Genomic DNA, 14144 nt, shown 5'->3' with positions numbered 1-14144 from the left:
CCGCCACGCCCCCTGCCCTCCCCCACGCGTCCCGATATTTGACTTGGGTGATCTGGTCACCCTAACTCCAAGCATTCAAAAATCACGAGTCAGGCTACACAAAAATCACAATATTGGATTAAAAATTACAAGAATTAAAAAAAAAATACTTTTTTTTTTTAATTTGCCTTCTGATTTCTGGTTTTAGGGTGCACTTGCTTCATGTTTCCAAGCTTTTCTCCATGACCATGAGAGCTAGAACTTTACTTCAATGAAAGCTGAGATTCTCATGAAATAATATGAATCAGAAGCATGGGCTTTAAGAAAATCTCCAAAAATCTCAGGCAGTGTTTTAAATGCAGTTAAGTGTCTTGTATCATGTGACAAACATCAGAAGCTTTTTGTGTTGAATAATTTAAGACTTCAGAAATTATACTAGGTAAAGTGAGACATTAATAAAAAACGTTGAGGCATCTGTAATTCTCATACCTAGCTTTGGATCAGATTGTACTCCCTGCATGCAGAGGGGATCTTCTACACATGGGTCCGTCTCTCTTATGGGGAATGGGTTGGCATTCACCAGAGCAACATGTTCCTCACTGCAACACAAAGATGGGTGCTTTGTGAATGCTGGGACCTATGCAGAAGGCAGGCAAAGAGGGCAGTGAGTGAAGGTGCCCAAATTCTGTTATGTTACTGTGGATCCCCCTGCTGTAGGTGTGATTCCTCTTTAAGGAGAAGAGCCTCTGGGGCAGTCATTAGGTCTGGGAGTTGTCATAAGCTTGGAAGCCACTGGAGACTGGGAGCTGGCATAGGACCATCCGCTGATCACTCCAGGATCTGTGTGATTCCCTAGGATTCCACAGTCTGTGTGAAGGCAATGGCATGGTCCAGTGGTATGGGCACTAGCGTATGAGACCTGAGTTCAAGTCCCTGTTCTGCCACAGATTTCCTGTGTGACTTTGAGCAAGTTACTTAGTTTTTCAGTGTCTCTGTCCCCCATTAAAGATTAAAAGTGCATCTACATTGCATGCTTCTTTCAGCAGCATGTAACGTACATACATGTGTAGACCCCTAGCATGGGTATAAATAGCAGTGTAGACTGTGAGGCACAGCTTAGGAGAGTAAAGAGATGCTTGAAGAGTGTGTGTATGCACTCGAATACATACCCGACGTGGCTCTCTACTTGCCCAAGTCATGCCTCCCTGTCTACGCCACCGTTTTTAGCAGCAGTGTCCTGCTGGAGCCTTTCACGCTGCAGCGTAAAGTGGTAATGGTGTGCTTTTCACTGTGATGTGTAGCTATATGTACGATAAATGCTGCTGCCAGTGGTATATAGTGTAGAGGTAGCTTGAGCTTTCAGCCTCTTTAACACCCCATACTACGGAAGAACCTAAGGTGGGGGGTATTAGGCCTTTTGACATTTATAATTATAGAAAATTTAATCAGTTCTTTTGTAGGATGTATTGGTTATTCTTAGGTCACATGGTACTTCTTGTCAATTATAATTCAATATTAAAAGCCAAGTAGCTTTTTCAATTTGTCATCAGGTATGAAATGAGAAGAAAAAACCTCCAACTATAAAGCTTATTTTCAGTCCCTTTCAACTTGGTGAAAACCAAACTTCTAGATACTTGTTATGCTGTGTCCAACCATAACACAAATATTTTGGTTAGTAATTTTGGGTGCATCAGAAAATGCATTTTCAAAATATCTGGATACAAATTTTTAGTGTTCCAAATTCTTAAATTTCAGCTAATATCTTTTTGACTCACTGTATTTCAGAGAATATGCTCCCTAGAAACTCCAGTAGGATCTTGGTTTTTGGCCCTGATCCAGCAAAACTCTTAAGTATATGCTTAACATTTAAGCATGCTTTGCAGTTTGGTAGATCGGAACCTTTTTTCTCCGTGAGTAGTAGCATCTTTTTTCCTGTCCTCCATCCCTTCTCTAAAGACTGATTCCATAATGGTGAGAGATTTACATCTGTTGTCCCATATGTAGAAAATTAACTAGCTGTTGCAAAGAACTTCCAAATCTGTTACTTTCATATGTGTATTTTATTGCCTGGATGCTAGAACTTCATTTTCAGAGTTTTTCAAATGTTTAGTGTGTTTTTTTCGGTGATGTTACCTGACATCCATTGAAACACACTTTATTTTATTTATTTAAATTATGGCAGATTTCCACCAAGATAGAGGCCCTTTTGTGTACTAAGTGCTGTATAGAGTCCCTGCCCTAAAGAGCTTTCAGGAGAGATATATAAAGGGTTGGGGACAAGGAAATACTTGTATCCCCATTTTACAGATGGGGTAAACGAGTTTCAACTGTAACTCTCTTATGAAATGTCTTGTTTGGAAATATGTTTAACAGGAGTCAAAATTACCACCCATGTGAGATATGGCTGAGTTAACATTTCTATAGGAATCATAACCTTTTCACTTCTTGATTTATTTTAGTTGTCATGTTAGCATGTTTTGTTTAATGTTGATTTTGCATTTAATTTGAAAATATTTCTGGCAGAGCATCATAAATCCTGCATTGTAGGGCAGTATTTTTATTGCTTCCATTGCATGACTACCAAAAAAGATACCATCCAGTTTGAATATGACAGTGATCTGAGGTGATCTCACTTTATTGGGCCATCAGAATATTTTTAGTACAATGTTTGACAAACCAAAGATAACTGCAACTGAAATCCAGACTACAGCCATTACGTTTTTAATTTATGATGTCCATCTTGAACAAAATCCACCTCTGCAATTAATCTGTGTAGAAGTTTATTAGGAAGCACAAGTATTGCGCTTTTCCTCAGCCCCACTGGCTCCCCCGTTAATTTCAGAATCTGGTTCAAAATTTTCATCATTTGCTTATGAACTGATAGCTCGCATCTCTCTTCTTTTGTAATAATTTAGGGCCAGTTTCATCTTTTCCCTCACACTATCTTGCCACTGTGCATGCAAGAGTTTTCTCTGCATGCCAAGGGCTAGAGAGTGGGGAAAGTAAGCTAGATATAATTATTTCTCCTTTGGGCTACTAAATTTATCGCTGATTTGAATGGTTCCATTTCAACACTTATATTGGTTTCCTATGAAGCATTTTGCAACTACACACTATTCTTTTTATCTTTATACTTAACATGGGCCATGCTTAAAGTCTGCCTAATAAAAAAAAAAATGGGGGCTTAGGCTACTTGGGGGACCAGTAAAATTGTTTGGCAGTTTCTCAATCTCCCTTTTCCAACCTCAGCCTAAAAAATACTGTGCATGCATGTTGGCTTTTAGAAATGTGAATGACAGATTCTGAATATAATTGAATACTGCTTATTGTAGGTGATCATTTTGTTCCTGCTTTGGAACACCATTACCGTGAAGAAATTTTGGCCAAGTTCCTATACTGGCTTATGGATACCTATATTGTACAGCTACTCAGATCATTTTTCTACATCACCGAGACCATGTTCCAGAAGAACATGCTTTTCTTCTACCGAAAACTAGTTTGGAGCAAGTTACAGAACATTGGAATGAGGTATTTCTAATAATAGTCTACCATTTATGAAATATGGAAACTTTACATTTTGCAGTAGTTAAGGTTAAAACTTTGCCCCTCCATCCCATTTTCATTCACTCAATGTCTTAACTCATTTTGAGATTAAGATGTTTATGCTGTGACAGTTGTGTGGGAAAACTGATTAAAATCCCTTCAACCATTTGAGTTCTCCAAGTGGGGTGTGGGGATGAGAGAAGTATTTAATCTGTTTATATTAAAACAAATGTCTCTCATGGGTAACTCAAACAAATGAACTTCAGAACTAAAATAAAATGTTACACATGGATAGTGGCAAAGTCTCATAGTCAGATTGGGAAGATAATGTTAAAAAGGTACTGAATTCATTTAATGAATGTTCAGTTTAAAAAAAAACACAATTCTATAGTATTGGATTGTGGCATTATATAGTATCACAGCTAGGTTTTTCACCTTTAATAATGTCATGCAATAGGAAATGCTATAGCTTTTGCTTTTAAACAATGTAATTCTAGAACTCAATATTGTTTTTATCTTTTAAAAAGTAGTTTCATACATTCAAGTTCTTTGATAATGCAATATTTAAATTTGCAATTTTGAACCCTAAAGGTGAGGAAATGCAAAAGTTTAAGATCTAATGACCGTGTTCATTCAAATACATATGGTAACTTTAGTTTAGTTCTTATAGACTACTAACTAAATAGATTTAGTGTATTGTATGTACAATTTGGCCAAGTTAACACTGATAAGGTCTTTGGGACAACTACAGTATCTTCATATGTGTTGGTACAATACCTGACCCAATGAGGCCTATTGTATTAATGTATACGTTAACATAATCCAGTCACCGTCCAACATTAAACAGTTTTAAACAAAGTTTGGGGTTTAGTATACAGAGAGCTCAGTCTGCTTAATACCACGGCAAACACACACCTTTTATTAAAGATACAAAAATGAAAAAACAATGTAGTATCTGAAATACAAAATATTAAGGCTTTCATTTTAACACCATCCCTTGTTCCCAATCCTCCCCCCCGAAGGGACCTCAGGAGGTCATCTAGTCCAAACCCCTGCTCAAAGCAGGACCAATCCCCAGACAGATTTTTGCCCCAAATCCCTTACTGGCTCCCTCAAGGATTGAGCTCACAACCCTGGGTTTAGCAGGCCAGTGCTCAAACCACTGAGCTGTCTCCTCCCCCCCCCGCTGAAGAATGTTTTTAGAAAGAAACCCCCTTGTTTGATGGCCTAGCCAAAGGTTGTAACTCCTTTTTGGGGAAAAAAAGTTCAGATGGGCTGGAACTGTCACTGCTGCTGTTAAAGTCTGATCCCATTTCCTAAGAAGACAAAACAAGACAAACACACACAAAAGGTAAGACAAGAGAACAGCAAAGCTAGAAAGTGCAGTGTTTGTCTCTGATGTTGACTTGTACTTGCAGCCTTACTGTTAGAAAAACATAGGCAAAGCACATGGGCTTATCAGCTCCCCTAAAACCTGTCAAACTTGTACCAGCATTGCTGATTAGGACATTGTTTTAGTTGTTCTGTTTCTGGTCACAGGCTTATTGCAGTATTCCAAAATACGCAGTCTTGGCTGGCTAAGACAGATTCTTATTAGATAGAAAAAAAAAGGGGGGTTAGGAAAGCGGTTAAATAAGGTAGGGAAGGAAAAGGACATGGGGGCCAGGGGATGTTGGAAGGAAAAGGCGAGAGAGTCTCATGTTGCAGGTGGTGGCTGGGTTTCAGCCAGAGAAGTTAAAGGTGGTGATGCTGGGTCCTTCTCTCTGGCTTGGTCTAATAGAATCTCTCTCAGGATCAGGATAATGAAGGCCCAGGTTCCCAAGAGATGAGATAGCAACCATGATGGTGAAGTTCTCTCCTTCCCTGCTAGCATCACCAGTAGCCTCTGTCCATTAGTCTGTATTTTCCTCCCAAAGCCTCTTGTTTTTTTAAAGAACCCCAAAAGGAAGTGATGGTCATAATAGTCCATCTGCTTATTTTCATAGAATATCAGGGTTGGAAGAAACCTCAGGAGGTCATCTAGTCCAACCCCCTGCTCAAAGCAGGACCAATCCCCAACTAAATCATTTTGTCCACCAACTAGGCTTAGTTTTTAAACACACCAATTTGGGTCCAGTTTCATGCTTTTCTTGTTGACCAGGCATGATCGTAAGAGCCCTTGAGATATATCAGTAGGCCTTTTTGTTTGGACTAATTCAGTCTTGCTTTTTTACACCTTTTCATATCAACACTTGGTTGTTAGATATTGCAACATTCCATTAACTTCCGCTTCACAACTTGAGTTCACAATTGGGCCTATAAATTTGGCCTAATCATCACAACAGGTCCACGGTTGTTGCATCTTCTGGGCAAAACACAAATATTGTATAATAATGAGCATTGTTTGGCATTTCATATCTTGGGTTCAAACTAGCAACCTTAATGTGCACAAACACAGGCTTTTACACTTAATACATTACAAAAGATTAATTTTTTATATTTAATAGCATATAACAAGTTCAATATTTAATGTTATTTAGTTAATACTAACAATGTTTTCAACTTTGTTTTTAAAAAAGAAAATCTGTACAGAAAGACTAGGCAGTTTTATTTACCAAAAAAAAAACAAAACAAACAAAAAAAAACACACCACACAAAACAAACACTAGCAACACTGCAGTGTGATCCATGGAAGTGGACCCCTGCATACAGACCCATTTACTTGAATGGGACTCTGCACCCTGTGGCCCCATCCTAAAATCTGATCCATGCAGGTGGGTCCTTATGCCTATGTGTGACACTACCCAATCTGGTCTCATTGACAACTGTCCCCCCTCAATTCTCCAAGCTGGAGTGCCTTTTACACTGCTTCGTTGTGAGAACAACCACTCCTGGTCTGATTACACACAGCCTCCAGCGTGTAAATCACTCCCAGCTATATTGTAAGAGTGCTACAGCCAGCCGACATGAGCAAACTCCTATTCCCAGACTTCCCTCCAGAAATGTGCAGCTTGTACTGCCCAGCACCCTCCTGGACAATATAAGCTCATATAAAGTCAGTCATTTTATTAATAGAAAATGTGCACTAATCCTGTTATTCCAAATGAAGTTTCCCAAACACTTCAATCCAAACATACTGGTTTAGATAAAACAACTACAGAAGGAGAGATTAAGTGATTACAAGTCATGAGGCATAAAAATCAGAACGGATTACCAAGAACTATAAGAAAAAGCTAAAAGATAAAACGCAACTAACACCTAACTTAACAAGCTGAGTGAATTCAAAGCAAAGGTCTCTCACCACAAGTTCCAACAGCCTTACTGGTTGTGTGGACAGGAACCTTAATTCTATTTTGAATAATGCTTTTAGCATAATCTGTTTCCTTTGGTAAAATAGTTTCCACAAAGATAATTGAATATATGTGATTATTTCCTGAAACTGAGTACTTCACTCAGAAGATAAAATATATGCAACTTATTGTATTTAATGACAGGTTTCAGAGTAGCAGCCGTGTTAGTCTGCATCCGAAGAAGTGGGCTGTAGTCCACGAAAGCTTATGCTCTAATAAATTTGTTAGTCTCTAAGGTGCCACAAGTACTCCTGTTCTTTTTATTGTATTTAAGTCGCTTTAAACTTAATGTCTGTTTTTATTTTAGAAACCATTTTGCCAAAGTGCATCTTCGTACATTATCTGCAGAGGAAATTGAAAAAGTACAGCAGAAGAAATGTGTTCCTATGGCATCAAAACTTCGGTTCATCCCTAAACCAAATGGGTTGCGACCTATAGTAAAAGTGAATAGTGTTTTTGGAGCAAAAACATTGAACAGGAAAAACAGAGACAAGAAGGTCACTGTATTCTGAATTTGCCTATGTTCTTTTTTGTCACATTGTAACTAATATCCAAGAGGGTTGTGGATAGTTGTTTATATTATTATGTATAAATAAAATAAATTTTAAAATAAGATTGCAAACTCAGGCACTCAAGTCAGTAAATGCCAAAACTAAGGTTGGCCATGCAACTCTATTTTGGGCCCCCCATGCATATGCATTATGACCATCTTTTTAATTACAAGATCACATACAAATCCCCCCACGCACCCTCCCCTTTCCCTCACACTGGATTCATTCAGAGTATAGTTTTACTAGTGTTAACTGAATGAACAGTTATTCAACATTTATTTTAATACTCATTGCAGTAAATAGAGGATGGGACCATATACTGGACAAACAGTCCAAACCCTGCAGTGAAAACTCTAAATTAATAATTTTCTTATGGGTTTTTCTGTGATGCTCTCATCATAGAGTCAGAGTGCTTCACAAATATTCACAATACCTGGGTAAAGTGAAAGGCTACTACTCCCAGTTTACAGATGGGGGAACTAAGGCACAGAAGAATATCAAGACTAAAATTGTTGAAGTAATTTGGGATTCCCAAATTGATGTTCCTAGGGCCTAATCTTCAGAATATTTAACATTTTTATCATACTTTATATGTTCCAAATACAGCTCCAATTGACTTCAGTTGCTGTTGTGAATACTCAGCATTTCTGCAAATCTGGCATTTTGTGCCTCAGATTGGGCACCCATGAAATGAGGGATTCAAAATTTTCATAAATGGCCATTAATTGTTTTAAGTGACTTGTCCAGCAATGTACAAGAATTCTTTGGGCAGAAGCAGGGATAGAATTAGTTTCCCCAGGGTGTCATTCAACTTCCTAAACCACAAGACCATCATTTCTTTTCCTGCAAATCTCCTGCCTTATTTACTGCACACTTTCCAACTTCAGAAACAAATGGGGCCAGAGCCCTATAGACACCAGCCCCATTCACTACGTGGCCCTGATTCATCCCCCCAGCAGGTCCATCCTATGCTGTGAAAGGATCAGGGGGCCCATGAAAAAAAGTATGCAATCATGTAATTAGATACTCATTACATATGTTCAAGCAGGTTGAATTAACATTGGCCAGGCAGTTCTTAGCTCTTGAATGCTCAACTTTGCAACCTTAGCTTTCTTTTGATGTAGCTTTTTATGCTATGTTTTCCCTAATTTCTTTTAAAATGAAATAGGAATTTTATCATGTGGGAACTATACTGACTCCTTTTGAAGGTCAAGGTGATCTTTTCATTTGAATCAGGACACTTTTTCCGCAATTGCATACTCCAATTGCAATGTCAGAAAAGAAACAGATTTTTAAAGTTCTGTGAAGGTCTCTCTTAATAGATCTGAGTCCTTTGGGAAAGTTAATAGTCTTTTCAAAGATCCCATCTGAGTCTTTAAGATTTTCAGGTATGTTCACCAAAGTGGATTAGATCTGTCATCCACCCTGTTTTCTGATGGTTCTCCAGTACAGAACTTGGCTTGTGCAGCAATAGACCAAATTGCAGGAGAACATTTTGAATTTTCAAAAATCTTTGGCTCTTTCAAGTTGATCAAATATTTTGAAAATTTTCAACAAGCTTAATTTTTTTTAACAAACCTATTTAAAAACTTTGGGGTGTGTGTGTGCAGATTTTTTCCTCCTAGGATTGAGGACAGTATGTAACAGAATGTTAAACTGCTATGTGTAAAATTGTTATTTAAGCTAACCTTAGCCATACGTAGCAGAGCATTAAAGGATCTTATAGTGAACATATCTGGTGTAAATCTTTCTGAGAAGTAAGCTCTGTAGTCAGTCTATATCTGATACTGAAGCCTGAACTGCTACTAGCAGACCTGCAACCTAGTCAACTAGTGCCAAAAGAGAACAGATACAAAAGGAACAAAGGTTGCAGGATCTCATCAACATGCCACTCTTCAGTGACCCAGAGCACTTCAGCTGTGACAGACTTTCACAGTGGGTAGACCGGAAGCAGTATTTTGCAAGATTTTGCATTGCAAACAAGGTAACAGGTATCATCTTTGATTTATGATATGGGCAAGAAGCAGAGCATTAATTTAAATCCTTTGACTTTACTGAATACACTCACAAAAGAGACTGAAATGGTTCTGGCTATGTTTGATGCATACATTATACCTCTGAGAAATGTAGTTTATGAAAGACCATGTTTTCAACAGCGAATTCAAGAACCAGGGGGAAATGTTGAATGGCTGAAAACTGAGATTTTTGGAATTTGAAAACATGAAAATATCAGACAGGCTGGTTATTGGGTTAACAAATTTTTTTCACAGCAGCTGCTATTGAAGGCATACTTAATCCTATCCACAGCTATACAGAAAGCAAAGCAGTCTGAACTCTTCAAACAGCAGAAGAAAAGGCAGGAGCAACTTGAAAAACCTGAAACTAGCTTAGAATCTCTAAACAGCAGGATAGCTAAAAGTCATTAAAACTATGGGGTCTATCACTTGTGACTACACAAAATTTGCTTGGAGAGTGAAATTGAATATTTATGACAAGACTATCGACTTCTTGTAGTCATCTCAGAAGGGGCTTACAAATTGCCTTAAATGCTGCCAAGAGGCAAAGTCACCTGCAACAGCTCTGACTAGCCCTGGAGGTATTCTGAAATGTATGGGCCAGTTCACCACAAAAACAACATACAAAGACAAAAGCTTTGCATTCAGAGTACATGTGATTAAAGATCTTCTCAGCCACAGCATGGCAGCCATGATGGGCCAAGTAAGAAAGGAGGAAGAATTCAGAGGATTTGATGTTATTGGACATTTGAAAGGAGATACTGTAAAAATTAGCTTAGCAGACAATGCTGAACCATACAAATTGGATGGATAAGGAGGTTGGACAACTCCAGCTTCGTAAAGAAAAATAATTCAGGCCCAGAACATATGTGATCACAGCTGACAGTGGAGAGTTCAAGAGAAACCATTGACAACTTCAGTTTGTTCCTCAGGAGGAATAATCAACAGAGCAGACTCTATAGATGGTGGATGCAGAGTAAGAAGACTCAAGGATTCCAAACTGACCATAGCCAGTTGTTGCAACTAATGGACAGTCAGATGACTAAGCCATTATGCGTTCAGGCCATGTAATTAGAAAACCAGTATGATTCAGAGACACTTAACAGACTGATACTTACTGAAGTTCAAAGATAGTGTTGTGACAAAGTTCCTCCTCTATCTTGGTGGGTCCTGCACTTATTGGCGGATTTTCTTGCCTCAGAGATTCACCATATGGGTTGGGGAACAGCCCAGAGACCTTCCCCTCTGGAAGAACCCACAGTCCAGGTCAATTGGGAGGTTTGGGGGGAACCTGGGCCTGCCCTCTACTTCGGGTTCCAGCCCAGGGCCCTGTGGACTGCAGCTGTCTATAGTGCCTCCTGTAACAGCTGCATGACAGCTACAACTCCCTGGGCTACTTCCCCATGGCCTCCTCCAAACACCTTCCTTATTCTCACCACAGGACCTTCCTCCTGGCGTCTGATAACACTTGTGCTTCTCAGCTTCTTGCTCCTCACACTCACACCACAAACTGAAGTGAGCTCCTTTTAAAACCCAGGTGCCCTGATTAGCCTGCCTTAATTGATTCTAGCAGCTTCTTCCTAATTGGCTTCAGGTGTCCTAATTAGCCTGCCTGCCTTAACTGGTTCTAGCAGGTTCCTGATTACTCTAGTGCAGCCCCTTTCTCTGGTCACTCAGGGAACAGAAAACTACTCATCCAGTGACCAGTATATTTGCCCTCTACCAGACTCCTGTACCCCACTGGTCTGGGTCTGTCATAGTGTATATTTGTAAATGTTAGGAATGTAGAACTTTAAAGAGTGAGAGGTAATGGAATGCTAAACTGTATTATAGTGGTCAACCACATAAAAATGCCTTACTTAAACTAACCTTAGCATACTTGGCAGAGCATTAAAGAATCTTATAGTGAACACATCTGATAAGTGTCTCTGAGAAGTAATCTCTGTAGTCTGTCTATATCTGATACAGATGCCTGATCTGCTAGTAGGAGCCATGCAACCTATTCTGTACAAGAAGTATGTGACCCGGTATCCCTTTTCTGTGTGTAATTTGTAGCTTTTCTCTACCTATAATGGGGTAACTTGAGGTGCAGGTACCTAGTTTTACACCAGCAGTACAACTTAAGGAGCAGATTTTGCAGGTGCAAACTTATTTTTTTTAAATGTGGGGCTTTTGTGGTCATTGTCTAGATGTGATTAATGACAGAGTGTGACTTTCACCATTAACCAAGGACACTTTAAAAAAAAAAGTTGGAGAAGTAAATTAGACAGTAATTTTGTTAAAAATAATTACTAATCTTATTATGTAAACCATTAAAGTAAAATCAGACACAGTAGAATTGTTATACTAAAGAAATAAAATCTAATCTGCTTGATTTTCACAGCTTTTTATTGAAATCTATAATTGATTTTTCAGTGTAAAAACATGCTCCGAAACACCAAAAAATTCGGAAATTACAAATTTCTGTACACCTTTGTCATGATTAACATATAACTTTGAGAGGGTGAGAACTCTGCAGTCTGTGTACAAATTTGGGACGATTCCTAATCCCCAAACTCTGAGACAGGCAAGAGATGGGAATCCTGAGGGGGCAATTTTGTGGTCTTCAGCATCTTGAGCAGCCAGCTCTGACAACTCTTGGATGTCATTTGTTGGTTTCAGAGGGAGTTGTGTACAGCTCTGATTGGCTGCAGGATAGTTATGTAATGTAAAATTGTTTGCAACAGGAATAAAAGCTTTGAGGCGGTTTCTGTGACAATGACCATTAAAGCATTATTGAGGCTTTTTGTGTAGTGCAGCTTACTAGAGAAAATATAGTAAAGATATGAATCAATTTTGTCTATTTGCCTTTTTTTAACACTCTGTGATTTCAGTAATTATTAGAGAGCCCTGGATGCTCATTTTTTTGTAAGTAAAATCTACATACTGAACGTGAAATATAATATTTTAAGTTTTTGGCTTTTGGTTTCCCATAGGTTCATTATTTCAACACTCAACTTAAAAATCTATTTAGTGTTCTGAATTATGAACGAACAGAGAACACCAGTCTTCTAGGCTCCTCAGTGTTTGGGAAAGATGATATATATAAAATATGGAGGAAGTTTGTTTCTGAAGTTCTTGAATCAAATGATAAAATACCTCGTTTCTACTATGTGAAGGTATGTTTCCATTATTTTTTTTCTCCATTGTTCAAACTGATCTTGTTGAAATAATGAAGGCTTTTATTATTTTTTTAATATTATTTAGGACCACTTTTTTCTTAAAAGTAAGCTTTTCTACTAGCCATGAGCTGAGTGTACAATTGTTTTTCAGCAACAGCTGATGTTCTTAATGCAGCACAGGGAGCTGCTTTCACTGGATTTTTCTGTTTGCATAAGACTGATTCTTTCCCAGTGAGGGGAGTGTTTCATTTCTCTTCTAGAATATTTGAATCAGGTAGTAGTCAAACTATTATGGATCATGTATGTACTTGTTTAATAGCTTCTAGCACTTTTTGTATGTGTATATGAGCAGGTGTGGGTGTGTTGGTTGGGATTTTATTTTCTTTAAAATGTAAGTTCAGGGCTTGGGAAGACTTGCCAGATGGGTTTTGAGTCCGAAGAGTATCTCTGTAAGCAAAATTACTCCCGGGGGGGATTCTATGCCAAAAAATTCAAAATTTTGCAAAATTCTGCATATTTTATTTGTCAAAATAATGCAATATAATCACAGCCGTTTCAGTTGTTTTGGTAATTTATTTAAACTACAATACAGAAAAATGTCACAATAACTATTCAGCATTTCCTAAACACATGAAAGTTAAGTTACAAATACTTGGTAACTAATACCCTGAATTCCAGTTATAATCCTGGATTTTCATTTAAATTACATTACAGAACACCAAACAGGAAAAAAAAAGTAGAATGTCATTTTAAATTGCTCAGACTTTCACACATGAAAGTCATACAGTTTTGCTAATCATTGTCCTGGACCTGGCTGGGTACTTTGGGAAGTGCTTGATTCTGATTGTACTGACATTTTATTAACTGCTTGGTAAATGTTCTATTTGCCTTCAAAGTCTTTTTGTTTGTTTGTTAATGAGTAAATAAAATAAATCCTGAGTTGAAATCTAACCCCATTGTGCCATTTCGGCACAGGAAAAAAGTGAAAAAGAACATAAATCTTCCTAGTTGAGGATTCCATAAGAAGAACATAAGTAACTATTCCCTTACTGTCATTTATAATAAGGCTCTTTTACATCACTCTGGCAATGTAGGGGCCTTAAAACTTTCACAGGTTTTATGCTCCTGGGGGAATTAACAGAGAATGGGAATAGTTAACTAACAATAGGAACATTAACAATGTTAGTACTTAAACAGGTTGCTATATTTCTGCCTCAAAGAATGAGAACAATTAACCATCAACAGTAACTTTAACAACGTTATTACACAGTCAGGCTGCTACAGTTATGCCTCAGAGAATGAGATGATTTAACTAACAGGCAGGCTGCTACATTTCTGCCTCTAGCCTGCCTTGTGCATAATAAAAAGCCCTACCCTTCCATGCCAGCGAGCTGCAATAGCAAATGAAAGGGACAGAGTCTCTCTCTCTCTCTTGTTTGTTGGCACGCACATACCCCCAGCCCTGCCCCCCCGATGGTGATCAACCATGCAGGCACACATGCCCAGCCTCCCTCCCCGTCTCTGAGGCTGCTCCAGGCACGCTGGAACAGATGTGCTGCCTGGGCT

The 14144-nt window shown here is 38.4% G+C and overlaps 1 protein-coding gene across 12 annotated transcripts in view; it reads left to right on the top strand.

Annotated features, from left to right (window-relative positions):
- Nucleotides 1–14144, top strand: part of TERT (telomerase reverse transcriptase) — a 132180-nt gene that overhangs the window by 7803 nt on the left and 110233 nt on the right. For all 12 annotated transcript variants that reach the window (XR_008443836.1, XM_054018284.1, XM_054018283.1 and 9 more), the window contains exons 3-5: nucleotides 3312–3507; nucleotides 7159–7348; nucleotides 12393–12575. Coding sequence is in view for 11 of the 12 variants with exons in the window: in XM_054018284.1 (XP_053874259.1) it covers nucleotides 3312–3507; nucleotides 7159–7348; nucleotides 12393–12575 (569 nt within the window). In the remaining variant the exon portion in view is untranslated. The remainder of the gene's footprint in view (nucleotides 1–3311; nucleotides 3508–7158; nucleotides 7349–12392; nucleotides 12576–14144) is intronic.

This window comes from Malaclemys terrapin, chromosome 2 (genome assembly GCF_027887155.1).
Source record: "Malaclemys terrapin pileata isolate rMalTer1 chromosome 2, rMalTer1.hap1, whole genome shotgun sequence".
NCBI lineage: Eukaryota > Metazoa > Chordata > Testudines > Emydidae > Malaclemys > Malaclemys terrapin.
The sequence above is the reverse complement of the archived record's forward strand: the minus strand, read 5'-3'. Positions and strand labels throughout refer to the sequence as shown.